Here is a 21015-nt window from a genome sequence, read left to right as displayed (position 1 = left end):
TAAAACTTTATCAAAATATAGTCTTCATATATATCATTTTGTTAAGCACATTTTTTTCTAATAATATGCTTCAAACGGATCAGAAATCGAATTTGTGTTTATAGAGATATTGTATTTTTAAGATTCGGATATGCTGGTAGGTATATATATATATATATATGTATGTATGTATATGTATGTATGTATATATATATGTGTATATATATATATGTATATATATATATGTATATATGAAAAGTGGCCCCTCGGTTTCGCTCGACCCCCTCGGGGCCGGCCCTGACAACATAGTGCACAAGACCTTCGTTATGCATTCCTCTACGAAAATTGTATGTGCAATACCTTTACTAGCAGCCAAATACATTGCAATTTCTTTTAGCTGGCTACTATAATACAATTTCGGGCTATACGATCCTGATACGAATACGATTTACACACAAGAAGACACGCCATGACGCCATCAAGCACGCAGTTTCACACGTAGAGGCCGCGAGGCAACAGACAGTTGCTCGACCAAGTCGTAGCCTCACGCCCTCCTGATGGCCCTGAGCTTGACGCCGTGGCGGAAGGCGAGGACGAGATCGAAGTCGAACTGGATGGGAGACTCCATGGCCGGCGAGTGCCGGAACACGTACTGGCGGTAGAGCTGCACGACGGCGAGCTTCACCTGCTGCAGCGCGAACTTGTGGCCGATGCACGCCCTCGGCCCGACGCCAAAGGGAATGTGCGCGTACGGGTGCCGCGCCCGTTGTTCCTCCCCCTCCGCCGCGAACCGCTCCGGCCGGAACTCCTCCGGGTCCGGGAACTGTGCCGCGTCCCGGGCCAGAACCCCCGGTGCCAGCCACACGTACGTGCCCTGCCATGCCCCCCCGGTGCATGCACATCGTTACATTCCTTGCACGTGAACTGGTTGATGCATGAAACTGGATGAGCTCGGCATCGAGCCCGAATGTGATACCTGCATACCTTTGGGAGGACATAGCCGCCGATCTCTACTCGCTCCGAGGTCTGCCTGGCGATGAGCGGCGAGACGAGGTGGAACCTCATGGCCTCCTTGATGACCTGGTCGAGGTAGGGGAACCTGTTGTGGAGCTCGTCCGCGTCCGGCGCGCGTCCACACGACGGCGCGAAGCCGTCTACCTCCCGGAGCAGCTTCTCCTCCACGCGCGGGTGGCACGACACCAGGTACACCACCGACGACAGCGTGAACGCCGTCGTCTTCGTCCCGGCGATCAGGTGCTCGTACGCCAGCGCGCGGACGTGCCTGTCCTCCAGCGCGAACTCCTTGACGCCGCCGCCGCCACTCTCCATCGCGTCCAGCAGCGCCGCGATGAAGTCCAGTGGGGCGGACGGTGCGGCACCGTCGTCGCGCCGCGCGCCCCGGTCTCTGCGCCGGCCGGAGATGATCGCGTCGATACGGCGGCACAGCCGGCGCTCGTTCTCGTCCATCTTGTAGTCTGCCGTGCCGGGCACCCGTCGCAGCAGCTTCTTGCACGGCGTCTGGATGCACGGAAGGAAGAGCCCGAGGATGGTGGACATCGAGCTCGACAGGTCCATCTTGATGAACTCCATTGACCGCTTGTACTCCTTCAGGAACTCCCTGACGTCGTCGTCGCCCTCGCTACCGTCGGTCTCGCCACCTACGTCGTCCACGGCATTCTTCGACAGGCCGAAATCGATGCCGAAGGCTGTCTTGCCGATGATATCAATAGCCATCCGCAGCGAGAGCTGGCAGAAGGGGATGCAGTCCTGGTCCGGGCAGCCGGCGATGTTGGCCACCAGAGCGTCGACGTACGACTGCATCACCGGGATGAGCCTGGCGATCCGCGCCGGCTGGTAGAGCGGGACCACCGTGTTCCTCATCGCCGACCACGTCGAGTCCCTGACATTATATGCAGACTCACTGCCTCACTCAGCAAAATTCATGCAAATTCCAGACAACAAAATTTTCCATGCCTTCCTGAACATTCAGGTCTATCTCCATCTAGCTCATGTATTAACTACTTCTCAGTTCATTTGGTTAGCAGAAATCACTAGCACCTTGTGAGGAAGAGGGCGTCCTGGTGCAGGGAGCCGACGGTCGGCGGCAGGGTGCTCCGGTTGCGGATGCCCTTGAACTTCTTGATGCCAACCTCCTTGCACAGCTCGGCACTGGCCACGATCACCAGTGGCTGCCTTCCCATATGAAACCTGCATACGCATGTTTGCCTTCGTCTCCATTAGCACCAACTACTTACAACTCCTAACTCTGCAGATTCTTCAAATGCTATATATGCATCACAGCATGACAAATGAAGTAGCACTTGATTGTAAGGATTACCTGAAGATTGGACCGTACTCCTTTGCGATGGCGCGAAAGACGTCCGGTCCATTCTTTGCAAGAAAATGAAGATGGCCCAGGGGGAACCTGGTTGGAGGCCCCGGGACTCTCCTCACACTCCAGAAGGGTGCATAGAAGTATATCAGAAACGCACTGAACAGACACAATAAAAATATGAGCACCAGAACAGGTAAACTTAAGTGTGCAACAGGCCCGGCTTCTAGTGCACCATTGCAGCTGGCTGCAATCTCCATGGGAGAAGCTTCCACGCTGGCACGTGTGGAAGGGAGGAGCTACCTAGATGCTCAGTGTTCTTGTGTTCAACTTGTGCTGCTCCTGTCAATTTATAAAGGGTGAGGCAAATAGCATCCGATGTTATCCTCTTGTTCGATAGTCGTCGGAAGAGCTGTGGCAGTGGATTTGATCAATGAATCAGAGGAATCAAAGGCATCATATGGCAGACACATAGGCAGTTACCAATCCAGGGTTTGTTGAAAATCTCAGGTAATCTTGTCAATCTAATTACATGAGTTCTGAATTTTCATTTCTGCGAAAATTTAAAAAGGTGTTTATCAATTACAGATTGTCCACAAGCAACTATTTACATACAATGGTTTTTTTTCCTGATCTACTATTATTTTATCTTTACCAATGCTTCCTTATCTAGTTCTCTTAATTCAGTTTGCATATACACATTTTTCTTGCATGATCTAAGATTGCTAGGAATTAGAATATGTACTTTTTTTTTACTTGAATTGCATAAACTGTTATTCTTAACGGGTTATAGGAGCAATTACAGCTATTCGGGCCAGGAAAAGATCCGTGTCACAATTTTTATCATTCTTTTACAACCGAATAACAGTAAAAGGATTGCACGAGAAAAATCAGAAAAGTACAATCGCTATACAAATCTGTGTTGTTTTGCAAGAGTCAAATCACCTAAGTGAACCATACAAATTAAATACTACTCAAATATATCAACCTGCAACCAGCGTCAGTACTACAGCACAAACTGAAGAAAGAACTAAGTTATGGAATTGTTCTTCTCATATCGTTTTGAAATTGGGTTTGATGATGGACTAGTCACAGGTCGCCTTCATACAAATTGTAAAGCACATATCGCAACGACAACGGTGACACAAGCGACAATGACAAATCTCATTGGACGGGGCATCGAACGGACAAGACCAACGCACCAATTCCAGCACTGTAATGTGGCCAAGAAATTCACATAATCTATTTCATGTCTGCGATCTTGGCGAATTACAGTCAAAACTTCCGTCTGCTAATCACTGTATGAATTGAATAAACTTTGCAAGTATCTGCAGATTCCATGTAGGCCGGTATTGACGCTATGTTTCTGACAAAACGTGTTGAGACCATCATACCTGAGTGGCCAGTATATTTCACTATTTTTGTTGTGGTATGAATTTAAACACTATCAAGTTCACCAATTCATCATCTCACCAGTCAACAGTTGTAAACATGTGTCAGGTTGTTCAAGAATCATGACATGATACAATTTCCTTTTAACCAACTTGAAACTATACTACATGACAGCCAGTTTTTGACGAAATAATATATTCTATTCAAATAAGGCTTAAAATCCACCCGCACGGTAAGCCCAATGATATTTTTTGGCCTGTCGGTCTGTTAACACGTGAAAATCGGAAAAAACATCAAAAAACTACTGAATGTTAGGATCGAACTCACCATCTCATACATGGTAAACAACTACTCTACCACCCTGTTAAGCACCTCTTTATGTATTAGGGATAAATAAATTATATAAATCTTAGAAACATAGAAAAACTTAAATGGGTCGTGCCGTGCCGGCCTGACGTGCCGCGGCTTCGGCCCAGGCATAGCCCGCCTAACTGTGCTGTGCTGGCCTAGCCCGTTTACTCTCGTGCCGTGCCATGCCTGGACCGGGCCATTTTTCCCGTGCCTCGGGCTAGCCCGTTAGGCCCGGCCCAATTAGCCACCTTTAGGTTATACAACTATTTTCTTTTCTAGAGGAGGTTTATATAGTTATCATTGTGTATGTTTCTTCTCATCTATTTGGTCAGCTTAATGAATTGTGGATAAGTCCGTCAAATCTAAAAAGATAGATTTGATTTGGTAGAATTTAAAAATACATTTTCTACATCATTGTTGCAAAAAGATGGAAGCTACTTTTCCAATACATGTAGATATCAGTACAATTCAAATTCATTGTTCATTTATTTGTTGTGAGGTTATTTATGCTATAATTCCTCTCTAGTTCTCTGTTTGATTAGTTTGCATCAAAGCAATGTTTCAACACCTTCAGAAACCTTCAGAATGTAAGGTTTGAAATAACACAAAAAGTCTAGGTACATTTTAGGTTAAATGGATAACTGTCTAGTCAAGAAGAGAAAGATGGAAAAGATATATCCATCGTAGAAAGAACAGGACCTTTCGGAACCTGCTCTACCCTTCCTTCCCTTCTCATTTCTCAAAGGTAATTATTAACCCCAGAAACTTCATATGACACCCATGAATGAATCAAATGGGAGAATCCTTTACGTATTCATTTTGTAATATCACTCTGGTTTTATTTTTAATCACAGGTGGCATGCATCAGTTATCACAACCGATGAATGGATCAAATGGGAGAATAGTTAGTGGAAAGCATGACAGGAGATATTTTTTAGGCTGATAGGCTCTACCAAGACCCTAAAATATTCTTGGTCACTCGGCAAAATTAGATACGTACCCCAGTGACACAGTTTATCCCATAGGAAAAATATGAGCGAACGATACACAAACCACTAAAGGTGACTGAAATTATGCTGATTGTGTGCTACTAGTTAACACTTCCTGATTGTGTACTACTAGTGTGCCAAATTATCCTTGTCGTCATGGCACAAAACCGGGTTTAAAACTGAGTGGAGTTGGTAATTTGCAATTACTGAAACGAATTTCAAGCTGCTATATCGCAATGCCCTACTTCCAGAGCCTTTCTGATGCTACTGCATCAAGCACCACAGCATGATACTATAGCAATTTCAACAATATATTGCACTGATACTATATACTTTTTAATCTGTAGTGCAAATATTTTGATTGGACGATTAGTATTGGAAATGGGTCCCACTGCAAAGCACTAATCTGTAGTGCACCATGACTTTTGCTCATCAGTTTAACCTTGCAAGATAAGGGTTGATGAACAGTGAGAGGAACAAATAATTAACAGTACAAACCCTAGCTGGCCAATTATGGAACCAGAGGATTTCAACTGCTCCTGTTGCCCTTTTGCATGGCGTTTGATGTGTGATGTGCAATTTTTGCTCCTGACTTCTGCCTCTCCCTTTTCTGACAATGATGCGCAAAAAGCCAGAAGCTTCATATCTGGACGTGCAAGTTGATGGTTCAGTGTTTGGAGATGGTTTGCTGGGCAGCTTCAGCCTGTGTAGGATGGGTTAGTGGGTGCATCTCAGTAGGAAGGTAGCTGGACAGGTTTGCACACTTTATGTGGATATCAAGGATTGAGGATTGATAACTGAAAGTGAAACGCTCTCATTACCTTCATGTGATAACACTCACTGCATCAGTTGGGACAGTCCTCAATCCTTGTTTACCATCAGGTATTCAAGTTTGTGGATTTAGATTCAGAAAGAGGCGATATCAAGGAGCAATTGTTGGTGTCAACTATTTGGGACCTTCTCGGAGTTTCGCAAGAAACAACATAATGTCTCCAAAATCCGACAAGAATCCTCCATCGTAAAAGGGGTGCCTGTCACTCACACCCTACGAACCAGCACTTGGACAATTCAGTTAGGGACAGGAAACTCTGATAATCAGTTACTTTTCAATAATTAATTGTCTATCTGACATCTTGTGCGAGAAAAGTACTACATGCCCCATTTGGACAGGAAAAGTGAAAGATGACATGAACACAAAGTTTCCTAGTCTTCTAGGTAGTGTAGAAATATCCTAGCTGAACAGAACATTGAGTAGGTAAATATCTAGCAGGCTCATAGACAACGAGTGTTATCAAGTTGTCCCACCATTGCTGTGTATCAATCTGATAAGAGTACTTTCCTTGGCCCTATTCATACATTGCATGGCAGGTGCTCGTGCACATGACCCTATGCTATGAGGATCCTTTTTGATCTTTGAATTTTCCTTCGCCTAATTATTCTCTGGTTCGTAGGGTGTGAGTGACAGGCATTAACAGACAAAGGTCACAGGAGTATCACTGCATTAGGTCAAAATGCTAATGATCTAGTCCTCACAAAGTGGTGGCGTCCGTATGCTGGTTTGCTACGCAGAGTCAGATGCTTGATTTGACTACAATGGTTCATCAGATAGAACTAGACGGATCAGCTACCCTGCGCCAACCCATGCTCTGCATGAAAAATAATTGTTGAAGCTGAGATAGAAATGCATATTGGAAGATAATATTTTGAAATTATGCTACTTAGGTTATATCTAATTTAGATAAAGTTTATAAGTAGTAAGTTTGAGATTATACATAGGTATGGTACACAGTAATGGAAATAAAGAATTCATAATAATACAAAGAATAAATAAGTTGGATTACCTTTCAAGAAAGATATAAACTCTTTTCGTGTGGCAAAGTTTGATTCTAATGATGATAGTGATGAATCACCCATTATTAAAGCTGCAGGTTTTCAACTGATTTATCAATATAACTATTATACATTTTGCTATTTTTCTGGAATTTCCAAAAAAAATATATTATACATGTAAATATACGGATATGCATATACATACATACACATATATGTATCAGTATCCGTATATATACATGTATACATACATATGAACCACATGAACAGCACCTACAGTGCCATGAACAATAGCTACAATGCCTCGGACCTTGGACCCCTAGAATCACTTTAATTCTTGGAGCTTTAATATATAGTATTGATTAGAAAAAATATCTATGTAATAAATAGATTTCAAACATCGCCTGTTTAGAATGTAAGAATTTTAGTGGAAATGAAATATCAACTCTTACAAGAATATTTTTCTTGCTTATGGAACTCCTACGTTCCTGCTGAGGTTTTCCGTGTACACCCGAAGGCGAGAAATTCAGTGTGTTCTTGAGCAATATCTCCCAGGAAAAAAGAAGAGGCAAAATAGAAGTCAGAATAAGTGTTGAACAGTCTCACTAAAAAGCAGCCGCAATCTATTGGAGGTATGCAGATTTGATTTCAAAAAAGAAAATATTGGAGATCTGCGGATAGTGTATGTGATTCTGCTTCCTAGTTTTGACAACCAGCCATGTACTGACGATCTTGCACAAGCTAAGCCATCATAGTCATTTCATGTTATTTTCGCATAACGTGTGAAACGAAGACGCAGTTACTTGTAGTTGAATATGTCGAACATGCTATTATTCTCACAATAAGCATTTAACCTATGAAGCTGCAACAAGTTCTGAGAAATCAAATTTTGGATCCATCTTCCAGTAATTTACACTAGTCATGTACAGTGAACAAACTACCAAACACTATATTTCACACAACAATGATTTTAAGCATAAAGAATGAGGCTTTGCAAACAAAAATTCCCAATCTCACACACGAAACAGAAATTCCAATTTCGCGCATGATGCAACATGCAAGACGCACCTGCCATTTAGGTTCAAAAGAACCGAACCGCAACACGCAGTCCGAAGGGATTCAAACCAAGGCACTCACAGTTTGATCCCGCATTGCAGCACAATGCTGTGGCGCCTGTACGGGAACGGCAGGGCAGCGACGACGGCGGCGCTCTGCCTCCACCGCCTCTTGAGACGGCTCCAACCGATGCCACCGCCGGTATGAGGCAACGCCCGCGGAGGAAGTGGCGGAAACCTCCGTCGCCGGCGAGGCAGGAGCCGGAGAAGGCGACGGCGGAGAGGTGAAAGGGCAGAACAAAGAGGGGTAAAACTGTAAAAAGGGAAATGACTCCGGCGGGCCAACTTGTCAGCGACCTAAAATTCTCCTGCTGGGTCCAGCTCCCACCCACAGCTCCGGCGGCGGCTCCTCGGTCACCCCGCAAATCCATAGCCGCGACGATTTCTCGACCGCCGGCGAATCGCCGCGGCTCCTGAATCTCCGCTCGGGGGACTCCCATGAGTCAGGCCTTCTCGCGATCATCTGGCACCAGGCTTGGAACTGCACCTCGCATTCTCCATTGTTTCGTTTGTTGAAGTGTTTATGCTTTAATTCGAAGAACCATGGTAGGTATAAGGACTCAAGTGCAGATATATAGTTCAAGACTAGATTTTAAATTGTTGTCTGCTGAGCGCAACCCAGTGGAATTGGGGCAAGTTGTTGAGTCCCAAAGGTATCATGAGTTCTTGCTGGTACCCACAGCTATTTTCCCCCCTCAAGGAACAACCAAAAGCTGTTGAAATTCTTTTTTTGAGGAGAACGATGGTGGGGTTTTCCCACCTGAAAATTTTCTCATTGCAAAAAAGGAAAAAGCGTGCACTTTTACATCACCAGTCTCAAAGGAGACCGAAGGAACAAAAACGAGAGAGCAGAAGAAAAAGAAAAACTTTAGCTGATTACATCCACAAGGTTTGTGTACAAATCCATAGCTATTTCAGTATTCACCGAGGAGGGGACCCGGGAAATCCAAAGCCGAAGGTGGTCCGCAAGAAATCGCATAGTGTCCAATGGGTCTGAGTTGATGCCGTCGAAGATCATACGGTTTTGTCGCTTCCAGGTTACCCACAAAAGCAGGAGGATAAGGGTGTTGCGAACGGGCTCCTGTAGGTGTTCAAAGGTTGTAAACACTATCGAGCATAAGGTGTCCACTGTTTCTAGCTATCCAGTCCCCGGGAGGTTGCGACTCCAGATGCCGATGATTCCACTGCAGGTCACAAAGAGGTGATCGATAGTTTCTGGTGTGGAGGGACATAAAGGGTAGCCGGGGTTTGGAATGGCACCGACCGAGTAAAGGGAAGCCCTGTTCCTGGTGTTCTCATGTCGAAGAATCTAGAAGAAAATTTGGATTTTCTTCAGGGCAAAGTTTTCCCAATTGTGTTCCTGAAGTCGCACATCCTGTCCGGCGGGGGGTGGGGGGACAGATCATTTGGTAAGCTGACGCTGTTTGGAACCCTAGAGCATAGGCGCTCCTCATCACCGAATGTCTGGGGTGTCTCTTAGGGAAAGGGAAGATAGTTTAGCGGACAACATGTCAAGTTCTGCCCGAGCGGCGGGTGTGAGGCGTGTATGGAGCTTAAGATTAAGGGAGCCATACGCCAAAGTATCAGATACCAAGACTTCCTTGTGGGTGTAGTGCGAGAAGGCAGCGGGAACACTTCATTAAGGGGGCCCAGGGAAGTTCAGTCATCATACTAGAAGGAAGTGGTTTTCCCGTCACCAACCTCCACCGAGGTTATAGCCATGTAGAGCGGCATGAGGCAGGCGACGGTGTTCCAGGTCGAGGTGTATGCAGGCGACGTCCGGAATCTGGTTTGGAAAGGGTGATAGGTTTGGATGATCCAGCGGGTCCATGGGGTGTCTTGTCCGGAGCAAAGCTTGTGCAGGATCTTGAGGAGCAGGATGATGTTCTGAGAGTGGAGGTCTTTGAGCCCTAGGCCACCGCCATGCTTAGGGCAGTAGGCAGTGGCCCAGGCAATCTGGCAATCACCCCACTGCACTCAGTGACACCTTTCGAGAACATAGCCCTTCTTGGTTGGTCGATCTTGTCGATAGTGGACTTGGCGAGCTCAAAAACCGCTATAACATAAGTTGGTAGAGCTGAGAGGACAATGTCGATCAGGGTTAAGCGCCTAGCAGGAGTTAGAAATTGCGTGTGCGAACTCGGGATCCGCCGTCGCACTTTGAGAGCTAAGTAGTCCAGAGCAAAAGCAGGAAGTTTCTTATCAGAAAGAGGCAACCCCATATACGTCTAGGGGAAGGTTGAAATGTTGCAACCAAGAATAGCAGCAAGGGGCGTTGCCTTCTTAGGGGGAACATGGATGGGAACAAAAGTGCTCTTGTAGTAGTTAATCTGGAGCCCGGACCGAAGCGAAGCGATCAAGAAGAGTCTTCAAGGTCAGCAACTGTGTACCATCTGCAGGGAGCAGGATGAGGGTGTCGTCCACATACTAGATGATGGGACAAGACATGTCTAGTTTTAGTGCATGACAGATGGATCCATCCCTTGTTATCAGCCGCTGCAGCACGTCGGCCTCAATAAGGAAGAGGTACAGGGAGAGCGGGTCTCCCTGGCGTAGTCCCCTCTTGCATTGAATCCAACGTCCAAGCACACCATTCAAGAGGACATCCATGCGCTCCGTCTGAAGCAGGTGATTCATCCACCAACTCCACTTGTTACTAAAGCCAAAGGAGCGCATAATCAGATTTAGAGTGGACCATTCGACCGAGTCAAAGGCTTTTCGAAAGTCAAGCTTGAGAGTTAAAGTAGGAACTTTCTGCTTGTGACAGCATTAGATAAGCTCAACAGCCATGATAAAACTCTCAAAGATGATGTGCCCTTTCATGAACCCGGTCTGGCTGTCCGGCAACAGGGAGGTGATTACAGCTTGTAAGTGGGTTGCTAAAACTTTACTTAGAAGCTTCGAGGGAGTTCTGGAGCAAGATTGGACGAAAACCATCAGCAGTGGTAACATCATCCTTTTTTGGGAGGAGGACAATATAATATTGGTTGACACAGGCCAAGTCCGAGATCCCGACGTGAAACTCACTGGACATTTGTCTGATGCCATTTTGACCACATCCGAAAAGGTCTTAAAGAAACCAAGGCTAAAACCATCCGGGACAGGGCTGCTGTTAACTCTCATGTGCCATAAGGCATGCGAGATCTCATCATCCGAGAAAGGGGCATCCAAGTGGTCCAAAGAGAACATATCCGGATAAAGGTCCAAGAGCTCAAAACCCCAACGAGTCGGCGTGAAGCTTCCCAGGAGAGAGGTGTAGAAATCCCCTAGGATCTTCTCCTTTCTCGATTGGTTGTACACTAGCACACTATGGTCATGCAGAACTTTGATTTGGTTCTTTTGTAGCCTGGCCGAGGCACTAGTGTGGAAGAAAGCAGTGTTATCATCTCCAAACTTACATACCTTGAAGTGGTACTGTTGACGCCAATAGATCGCTAGGGCTTTATGTTGTTCTGAGAGTTGATCTTGCACTAGATCCCTCAGGAGCGATTTAGCCTGACTCAGGGGCCGAAGCTCCTCCACAACGTCCATAAGAGTGATGACTTGCTTGCAGGCACTGACAATTCCGCCCAGGTGCTTCCTTTTCCTGGCCCACTTTTTTGAGCTAGCCTGCGCCAATTTCAATTTCTTGGTCAAGCGAGAGGGCGCCCCCTGAACTTGGTTAACGACAGCACCCCAGACATCTTGAACTAAACCCCTGTAAACTTCATTGGCGGCCCAAGAGCGCTCGTAGTGAAACACATGTGAGACCGAAGCAGTAGAGGTAGCTGTGACCAGAAAGGGGACATGATCTGAGGTTGTCCTAACCATAGAACTAGGGGTGGAGTTGAACAGAAGTTGCCCCCAATTGGAGTCGATCAAAGCTATATCTAGACGCACCAGAGTGAGTGCCCCCCTATTGGTGGACCAAGTAAATTTGCGATCTAACAGGGACAAATCATGGAGGAGAAGTTGTTGTTATTCTTGACTTCTGGGAATCTTGCAATGTTGAAATCTCCAAATAAAAGCCACGGGCCTGTAATAACAGAGGCAAGGTAGCAAAGCTCAGACAAGAATCCTTCACGCTGATCGTCTTGACAGGGCCTATAAACGTTGGAGATAGTGAAGCATAAGTCATCAACCATGGATTCAAAAGAGGACGATAGGGTGAAGTTTAGCTCAAGGTGATTGGTAGCACAAATAGAATGTTGTGGCCAAGCAGTCAGAAGCCTACCCGACGCATCAGAAGAACACTTGTAGCTGTAGGAAGAAAAGCCGGGGGGGGGGGGGGGGAGGAAGGTGATTGCTTTAGCCCCAGGGATGTTCTCGAGCTTAGTCTCCTGAAGGCAGATGATGTGCAAGAAACGATGATCCACCAGGTTGGCCTTAACATCTCGGCATTTATCAGCATCGCCCAGACCTCGAACATTCCAACTGCATATGTTAAGCTTTTTTTAGGCTAACAGGTTCCATCATAAGTGACAAGTACACCATGGGGATAAAAGCTAGAGCACAAGGTAGGAACCGAAGTAGTCCAAGATTGCAACAAGGTGGAGGTGGTGCAAGGGCAGCAGGGGGTGGTGCACAGGGATGTGCTATCTACATTTGTAGAAACAAAAATGAGTGCTTCACACACAAAAAACACATCAGCACAGAAGAGCGACTGACACCGAAGGTTGCTGCCCTTGATGGTTGTGGTAGGGCGATCGTTCCTCATGGGTTACCCGCCTACGCCGAGGTAGAAGCAGTGGCGAGGCGCCGAAGGTCTTTCTTGGCCAGGTTGCAGCCGCCCCCGAGGACTTGGAGCTGCTGAGCTGAGTATAGTGGAGGAGGGGCTGCAGGAGCATCTCCAAGCTTCTTTGCCTTGAGCTCAGAGGCTAAAACCACCATCGACTTGAAAGCGCGATTGCTTTGTCTTCAATCCTCTTGCTGGAGAGGCTAGCTGGGGGGAAAGCGCGACGCTGGAAGTACTTGATGTCGCCTAGAGGGGGGTGGGGGTGAATAGGCGTTTCTTGAAAGTTAAAAAACTTCGTAGTGGATTAAACAGTACCCGGATACTCCAGGGTTCGGAGTCTTCGAGTTCACCCGGATTATCTGGCCTATACAGGAAGTTCAAAATCAAAGGAAACTTAAGCAAGTCTAGACTGATCTATGAATTACCACATGTTCTAAGAGATGCCTAAATATCTTTTCACCAACAACCTGCAGCAACAAACTCACGAGCAAGTAGATCGGAGCAAATCGCTCAAATTCAACTAGAACAATGGAAATGGAAGAAAGTAAAGGAGATAAAGATTTGTTCCCTAAGTTCGGCTATTCCATAAAGAAGTGCCTACGTCTCCGTTGAGGAGCCCACAAAGAGCCGAGTTTCTTTCAACCCTTTCCTCACCCAAACGACCACAAAGATCGAGTTAGGGCTACTTACTCAAATCGATGGGTAATACAAACTTTCTGGGGCACTCCACAAGCTTGGGTGCTCTCCGGGCGACGCCAACCATCTAGGAGCTCAAAGCTCCAAGAGTAAAGAATGCAAATCAAAGGCTTGACGATGAACTCAAGTGCTCAACGATGGGATTTAAGCTCTCTAGCACTAAATCTCACTCTCCCAACTCTAATCCCCAAATCTTGTAAGAATCAAAACTTTAGAGGAGTTAGGAGGGCTATTGAATGACAATGAATGATTTTGTCCACGAGTTGTTCAGCAACAAATGAATAGAGAGGTGAGGGGTATTTATACCCACCCTCTAAAAAACTAGCCGTTACTGTGCCTTTTGAACTGACCCGGAGTCCGGAGACTCCGGGATAAAAAATAAATCCAAACCGAAAGCCCCGTCCCGGGGCTCTACTTGGAAACTTCGGGAAAGACACCAGAATCTGGAGTGTTCGGGCTAACCCGGAGACTCCGGGTTCAAACAACACTTTCCTTTTTTCCGGTGTCCGTGGGTGATTGTGTCCCTCAATTTTTGGTTCTAAAAGGATACATTGAGAACTGAGACATCATCAAGACTATCATTACGCATCCCTCTTGATAGTACGTCATTTCTAAACTCAAGTTCAACAATAAAAAGAATTAAAGCCTATTGAGCAACTACATGCCGCTTCTCTATTTTTTTGAGGGACGCCAACATCGTTTAACTTCTCCAAAGGGACCTAAACCTATTCATAACCTCAGTAAACTCATTAGTCCTTTAAACGTTTATCATCAATTAGCACAAACTTACATAGGGGGCCTAGATGCACTTTCAGACGCTTGCGGTGTGCCGGTGCAGGACCCGGCATGTTGAGGTCCCCAAAAACAGGGCCACTTGTAGTGAGAGCCTCGTCGGAGGCGTCTGAACATCCTAAGCCTCGTAGGTGCCGAATTTCAGAGCGCGGACGACCTCCATGTGCACCTATGGAGGGATGAACCTAGACGGGCTGACAGGTAGGTACAGACTGAGGGAAGCCTAGACGAAAAACGATGCCGCCCAGAACACTAACTCGGGCGGTCGCACATCCGAGGACGCCAGCAGCAGATAGAAGATCTCCTGTGGGAGCCCAGGCATCAGGGCAACATTGGCGATGAGGCCAACTGAGCCCGAATGGAGATTTATCATGGGAATTCCATTCGGGCCGGAGAGGTCATCGGGCTGCGCCACACGGGGGATGCGGAAGAAGGCCACCTGCCCGTTAGGCCCTAGCAGCAGAACGTGCATGTTGCCGGCCGCCACGTGCATTTGAATCGTAGCAGGTCACGGAAACCTATAGTGAGACACCACGACGATGACAGGTTCATGCTTGGAGGCGTCGGGAGCAGGGGTACGATGGTCTTGAAGGAGGCAGGCCAGCTTTAAGGGGGTGGCTTCATGGCACTCGGCAAGGAGAGCCGACATGGGTGTCGAGACAGGATTGGTCATCGCTTCACCAGACCCTCGGCGATAGCCGAGCCCAAAAGAGGCATAGGCAGCAGCACAACATGTGAAGCAGCGCCATGCGGAGAGGGAGCATCCGGCAGCGCGCCAGGAGCTGGCGGGCTGTTGAGAGCGCCACCCCTCACGCCCTTAGCTGGAGGACATTAAGGAGGCGAAGGCGAAGGCGAAGATGACGGCGTGCCGCGACCCTCGCCCCAGTGTCAAATGTAGCGGACCGATGCATGGTGCCAGAGCCAGAGGAGTTCTTCACCTGCAGCTCCTTCAGGATGTCCATGAAGCACTCAAAGCAAGCTGTGACGAGCACCGCAGTGAAATCAGCCCCAGTCAGAGAGAGATGGGACACATCTAGTGGGTTTGCCATGACCCCCAGAGCCACATGAACATGGCAGCTATTCCAGTGCTCGATGGGAAAAATCTTCCAGCGTGAGATCGGCATACCCAGCATGCTGGAAATGGAACCTGTTGTCCGAATCTTCATGGCGCTCGAAGGTGATGGTGTGCTCCAGGATGCGAGGCGGCTCCTCGTCACAGACGAACCCACGGTCTGCATGGGTGTCGAAGCAGACCACAGCCGAGTCGCATACGGACGACAGAACGTAGTGGTGGTGCTCGCGCGCCGCATCCACCTCCAAGAGCGCCCTGCGGACAAGCACCGATTGAGCCTGTGGCCGACGGAGGATCCACGAAGGAGTAAGCGAAGCGGTTGAAAGCATTCATGTCTACGGGGGGCATGAACACCTCTTTGTGCTCCGGGAGGTAGAACTCCAAATCGTCGGCGTCAAGGGGGGCAGGGGAGATGGGCGGTTGCTCGGCGACAAGCTGTTGAAATTCTTAAGTACCAAAATCTGATGCTTGCGTAATTCAGCTATTGCGTTGTGTTATCTATGCCATTTGATTACACACCGATGATATGATTCAAATTGCGCGAGTTTCACCTCTGGGGCCTTCACAATTCACAGCACTTGCTGTAAGTCTGGAGTATTTGTTGCAGCTTGTGACAATGTTCCTTCTCGCCGTCTGTGCAGCACGATTTGAGTGACTTGCACTCCAAGTAGCAAACAACTTTCAGTATTTGATGTGGTCTAAAGTTCCAGTCAACTAATGGCTTCTATATTTGATTAACTTTCCCTTTCATGACATACCACTCATTGATCTAGTCTCATATGTCAACATGCTTTCATTTTTCAATTTTTTTTTTAAATTAATGTGTCAACAAACTTAGGAAAGAAAATATTGGTTGAAGGGAAGCTTCTTGGATACTGCCCTGGTCTCTATCCACATCTTTCTTGGCAACCTCTCAGGGATATTTATATAATACCAGCACTGGAGCATCCTCTACTTCTACCCATCCATTTGTTCAAGAGCTTTGAAGTTTCTAGTTCTAGTTTGCTTTGTTGTAAATTAAGTAGCACACACATGGAGGTGCAGGAGGGAAGGAAAGGGATACCAACTTTGCTCTCCTCCCAGGGGGAGTGCATTGCATCCAACATCACACAGGTGGCTATATTCACTTTCTTGGGTATCGTTCTTCTTTACATGGCAGTATTGCAATGTTGGTTATTTTTTCTGTTGATGCTTGCTGCATTTAGTTTTAAGTAAACTCTGTGACTTTCAGCTAATCGGTTGGACACCACTGATAGAACTGAAAAATATTGCCAAGAAGGATGGCATAAATGCTCGGCTGATTGGCAAGATTGAGCCGTACCAGCCCCTTTCCTCTGTGAAGGATAGAAGCGCTCTCAGGTGACTGCTCTACTTCTTGAGATGACATAACATATTGTTCAAGTAGTAATTAAGATACAACATGATAAAGCTATCTTAGCATGTCAAATGTATCGTCACTCTCTTGTGAACTGTGATATTGTCTCATGGCTATTTTTTCTAGTACTTGTCTCATGGATATGACATATAGTTTTCATTGCGAGCAAGAGTAGTTTAAATATAGTTTGATTAGCAGAAAGTGTTTGATCATATGAAATGACTGATAATGGCAAGTAACTTTACTGGTACATATGAGGCTTGATTTCTTCCTTTCAAATGTATAATTCTTTTCTTCAAATGTAACATACAACGGTTTGTGAGTTTTACAGAAATATAACTCAAATCATTAAAAAAATTTCCTAACATTTTAGGACTGCTAAATTTGCAGATTGATCGAAGATGCAGAGGAGAAAAGCTTGATCTCACCTGGCATCACAACACTAGTGACGGTCACGAGCGGTAATCTCGGTATTGGCGTGGCATTTGTTGCTGCTCAGAAAGGCTACAAGTCCATTGTCGTCATGCCAGCTAAAGTCGCCATAGATAAGCAGATATTGTTGAGATACTTGGGCATTGAAGTGATATTAGTCGGTAAAAAGCTAAGCACAATGTCCATTATACCAATGGAGCAATTCTCAGATGGAACCTACTTGTATCTTGCAGATCCTGCACTAAAGGGATTCAAGGGGCTACTTGATAGAGTCGAACAGCTGAAGAAGGAAATGGAAAATATTTATGTTGTGGATCAGTTCACTAATCCTGCGAATCCTGATGCGCATTTCAGATGGACTGGTAACATGATTTCTTCGAAGTAAATTGGATGTGATAGTAGTAGTGTTGGAATAATGTTAGATGCTTGATTCTTCCTGGAAGGCTGGAACCATGCTATATTAGTATTTCGCCCAGTAGTCAATTGCATCCTATGAGTTGCGCCAGTAGTCAATTGCATCCTATGACTTGCGCTATGGAAACACAAATTGGGCACCCTAAATTGTTGAAATATGCTAAAGAATGGCATACTACAAACTCTTTCATGGAGTCAAGAACTCAAGATAGTGTGGACTTTTTACATGAATACACATATCCACGAAAGTTTCTCTATCAAGTACAAACTCTTGAGTAGCAAACGATCCTCGTTAAATAACCCCGTTCCTGAAACTTTTTTTCTTGGACTAAAATTTGTCAATAGGACCTGAGATATGGAGGGATACAGAAGGCAAAGTAGATATATTTGTCACCGGGTCTGGCTCTGGAGGCACCTTGACAGGCACAGGGAGGTTTCTCAAGATGAAGAATCCATCTGTAAAGCTAATCTGCGTTGAACCAGCTGAAAGCGCGGTAATTTCAGGTGGGACATCTTACCACTATTGATAACACATTCCACTCTGCTGCCCGAAGCAAATCAAATGGCAGATGCAGAAACATTTCTGATATGAAGAAACACTGTGCTTCATTGGTACTATTCATTTATTAGCATTTTAAATAAGCAAGTGTTTTTTTTTTGTGTGTATTATTGTTTGTAGGTGGTGAGCCAGCGTTCCATAACATACAAGGAATAGGCCCAGGATTTGTCCCGGAAACACTGGACACATCACAAATAGATGAAATCTTAACAGTGACCACACAAGAAGCTATGGACATGGCGAGAAGGTTGGCAAGGGAGGAAGGACTGCTCGTCGGCATATCTTCAGGGGCAAATGCCGCTGCCTGCTTAAAGGCAGGCTCTTCACACCTTTGTTGTGCAAATTCTACTGTGATGATTCTGATGAACTGATTATTATATTAACCTGCTTGTTGCGTGGTCCTCCTGATAGGTGGCAGCAAGAGAGGAGAACAAGGGCAAGATGATCGTGACGATGTTCTCCAGCGGTGGGGAGAGGTACCTGCACTCAGAACTGTTTGCGCAGGTGAAGGAGGAATGCGTCAAAATCAACATGGCCTTCTGAATGTTCTGATCCTGAAGCACCATGCTGTCTACGGTCTACCTTTCAAGATTTTCATGTGAATTGTAGTCACACTCGTTGCTTGTAAGTTATAAGGAGTGGCTTTCTAAGTTACTTAAAAACCAGACGGTGCACCTTTCTTAATCACAAGAAGATATGCAATGAATTGATGTGATTTGTTCCATTGCTGAAGCATGGACTTGCTGTCAACTTGTCGTACGTCAAAATCTTACAGCTTTATGTTACAGAGAGCGGTATTTGCTTGCCCACATCGTGCTGCTCACGCGAAATTGTCCAGACGCATATATTTTGCAGCCTTGTTCTTGACAGATATAAGAAGGTATAGATGACTGTAATGATTCAATACCAAAGCAAGCCAGAAAAGTTCTCTTTTTTGCTTCCAACCTTGGTTTACCTGATACAGATGGGAAAATTATTTGATCTGAAACGAGGAGACGATATGGTGGCTTACATTTCAAAAATTTGCCGCGATCGCCTGACCACCAGGGCGCTGCTGCATCATCGAGGAACTGCCGCCTCTCCGCTCTGTGCCTCATGCGGCCTCGTGAAGTCGGGTCCCGAATCGGCGGTCTGGACGTCTGCGCTCTGCCTTCAGCCTGTGATGCTTGGGAATGCAGCACATTGACGCAGGGCCTACCCTTCAAGATCAAGTCCACGGCCTTCAACCTCGATGCATATTCGATGACGGCCATAGTACATGTAACATGTACCTACATGGATGCACCTGAGGCAACAACTTCATTCTACTCTTTATCAATATCACTCAGAAGCAGCTGTAGCCTTTGGAATGACGGGAGGTTGATACAACCAAAACAGCTGCAAGCTTTGCTGCAAGTACATGTGGCTGTGCTGGTACTGCAAGTACAAGCTGCAAATCTTCTCAAGTTTGTACCTTTTAGGTCCTGTTTGTGAACTTGTAATTTCGACCAAAATCCGTAGGGTTCAGTTCAGATTCCTCGTTGCCCTTTTGAGTCAGTTTGAGTTGGTAGCAGAAGCGAGAAAAGACAAGTGTGCAATGTTTCTCTTTGCGCATAACTGATGAAGAGGCACAGTGTTCTGCTTCCTTCATGCGAAAAGTGATTTTGGAGAAAAAAGAAGAGCATGAGTCAGACGTGAATGTGCGTGCAGTAATACATGCATGACTGCAGGGCAAAAAATGGATGATCTGCCTGGCTGTTGTAGTGTGGTATTTCCAACGCAATAGCTCTGGCTATAAGTTCTTACGAAGAATTGGTTATTTGGTGAAGCTACAGGCATGCGTTGTTCAAGCCTGAAAGCTAAGCTAATCACACATAATTATGTATTGTTGTATTTCCCAAGTGAATTTTGCATACATAGATGAGACATATATATAGGCGGTACAAGGTCGCCCGTATGTGCTAATACAAATGGCAAGAAGCCGAATAGGCAAGAGTCGTACAGCCACGCACGGGAGCTGGACGGGCCATTCACGAGAGCCGGAAGGGCACACACGGGAGCCGAGAGCTGGACGGGCATGCAGGGGAGCTGGACGGACAACACAGGCACAAAGGGGAGCTGGACGAGCAGCACAGGAGTCAGACGGGCGCAGGATTTTATTGTCTAACACCCCCACAGTCTGAGGGTTGGCAGGGCAGATGTGTAGACTGGATCAGAACTCCGTGAAGACAGAAGTAGATAACCTATTGGTGAAGATATCAGCGTACTATGAAGATGTCGGAACATGTAGCACATGAACATCAACAACAGCAACACGCTCCCGGACAAAGTGGAGATCAATCTCGACGTGCTTAGTGCGCTGATGTTGTATCGGATTTGTCGATAGATAGACCACACTGACATTATGATAGTATACCAAGGTGGCACGGCGAAGAGGAGTGTGAAGCTCCTGGAGTAACTGGCGCAACCAACATACTTCGGCAACAGCATTGGCAAAAGCTCGGTATTCGGCCTCGGCGCTGGAGTGGGACACTGTGTTCTGAAACAATATTGTCACCAAGAAACACGGCATATCCCGATGTGGACTTGTGCGTGTCCGCACAGCCGACCCAGTTAGCGTCAGAGTAAACAATGAGGTCTGTCGGCTCAGAAGGATGAAGAACAAGACCGTGATTAATGGATGGAGATACCGAAGAATACGCTTCATTGCCTTGAGATGAGGTTCCCGAGGATCATGCATATGAAGACAGACCTGTTGTACAACATAGGAAATATCTGGGCGACTGAAGGTGAGGTACTGAAGCGCACCTGCAAGACTGCAGTACTGTGTCGGATCACTGACAGGAGGACCAACATCAGAGGCGACCTTGGGATGAGTATCAATAGGCGTACTACAAGGCTTGCAATTTGACATACCAGCACGTTCCAGAATATCCAACATATATTGACGCTGAGATAGAAATAGGTTGCTACCATGGCGCTGAATTGAAATCC

At 46.3% G+C, this 21015-nt stretch overlaps 2 protein-coding genes across 4 annotated transcripts; one reads left to right on the top strand and one right to left on the bottom strand.

The window, feature by feature from the left end:
- Positions 1-299: 299 nt before the first annotated feature.
- LOC133920646 (cytochrome P450 711A1-like) lies at positions 300-2649 on the bottom strand. Its single transcript, XM_062365246.1, has 4 exons — positions 2318-2649; positions 2038-2187; positions 964-1879; positions 300-853 (listed from the first exon to the last, which is right to left on the bottom strand). Exons 1-4 carry the CDS (start codon positions 2569-2571, stop codon positions 524-526), a joined length of 1650 nt encoding a protein of 549 aa, XP_062221230.1. The 5' UTR covers positions 2572-2649; the 3' UTR covers positions 300-523.
- An 11680-nt stretch (positions 2650-14329) lies between these two features.
- Positions 14330-19471, top strand: LOC133922392 (cysteine synthase-like). 3 transcript variants are annotated; one of them, XR_009910456.1, is made up of 8 exons: positions 14330-16375; positions 16494-16621; positions 17028-17431; positions 17829-17987; positions 18163-18356; positions 18454-18666; positions 18831-18922; positions 19007-19471. XR_009910456.1 is itself a non-coding variant. In XM_062367716.1 (7 exons), exons 1-7 carry the CDS (start codon positions 16295-16297, stop codon positions 18583-18585), a joined length of 1026 nt encoding a protein of 341 aa, XP_062223700.1. In that variant the 5' UTR covers positions 14735-16294; the 3' UTR covers positions 18586-18766. The 3 variants fall into 3 exon arrangements, 2 of the variants coding, with proteins under 2 accessions (XP_062223698.1, XP_062223700.1); XM_062367716.1 differs by lacking the exons at positions 18831-18922; positions 19007-19471 and having other exon boundaries at positions 14735-16375; positions 17028-17230; positions 17303-17431; positions 18454-18766; XM_062367714.1 differs by lacking the exons at positions 18831-18922; positions 19007-19471 and having other exon boundaries at positions 14331-16375; positions 18454-18766.
- The last annotated feature ends 1544 nt before the right edge of the window (positions 19472-21015 follow it).

Source organism: Phragmites australis, chromosome 6 (assembly GCF_958298935.1).
Source record: "Phragmites australis chromosome 6, lpPhrAust1.1, whole genome shotgun sequence".
In the NCBI taxonomy this organism is placed as follows: Eukaryota; Viridiplantae; Streptophyta; class Magnoliopsida; order Poales; family Poaceae; genus Phragmites; species Phragmites australis.
The sequence above is the reverse complement of the archived record's forward strand: the minus strand, read 5'-3'. Positions and strand labels throughout refer to the sequence as shown.

Coding starts and splice junctions, on each gene's coding strand:
- LOC133922392 (XM_062367714.1), top strand. CDS start 16,295: ATGGAGGTGCAGGAGGGAAGGAAAGGGATACCAACTTTGCTCTCCTCC. Junction 17,432..17,828: donor TGCGCATTTCAGATGGACTG/GTAACATGATTT, acceptor ATTTGTCAATAG/GACCTGAGATATGGAGGGAT. Junction 18,357..18,453: donor ATGCCGCTGCCTGCTTAAAG/GCAGGCTCTTCA, acceptor TCCTCCTGATAG/GTGGCAGCAAGAGAGGAGAA.
- LOC133920646 (XM_062365246.1), bottom strand. CDS start 2,571: ATGGAGATTGCAGCCAGCTGCAATGGTGCACTAGAAGCCGGGCCTGTT. Junction 2,188..2,317: donor GAGTACGGTCCAATCTTCAG/GTAATCCTTACA, acceptor ATGCGTATGCAG/GTTTCATATGGGAAGGCAGC. Junction 854..963: donor GCGGCTATGTCCTCCCAAAG/GTATGCAGGTAT, acceptor GGGGCATGGCAG/GGCACGTACGTGTGGCTGGC.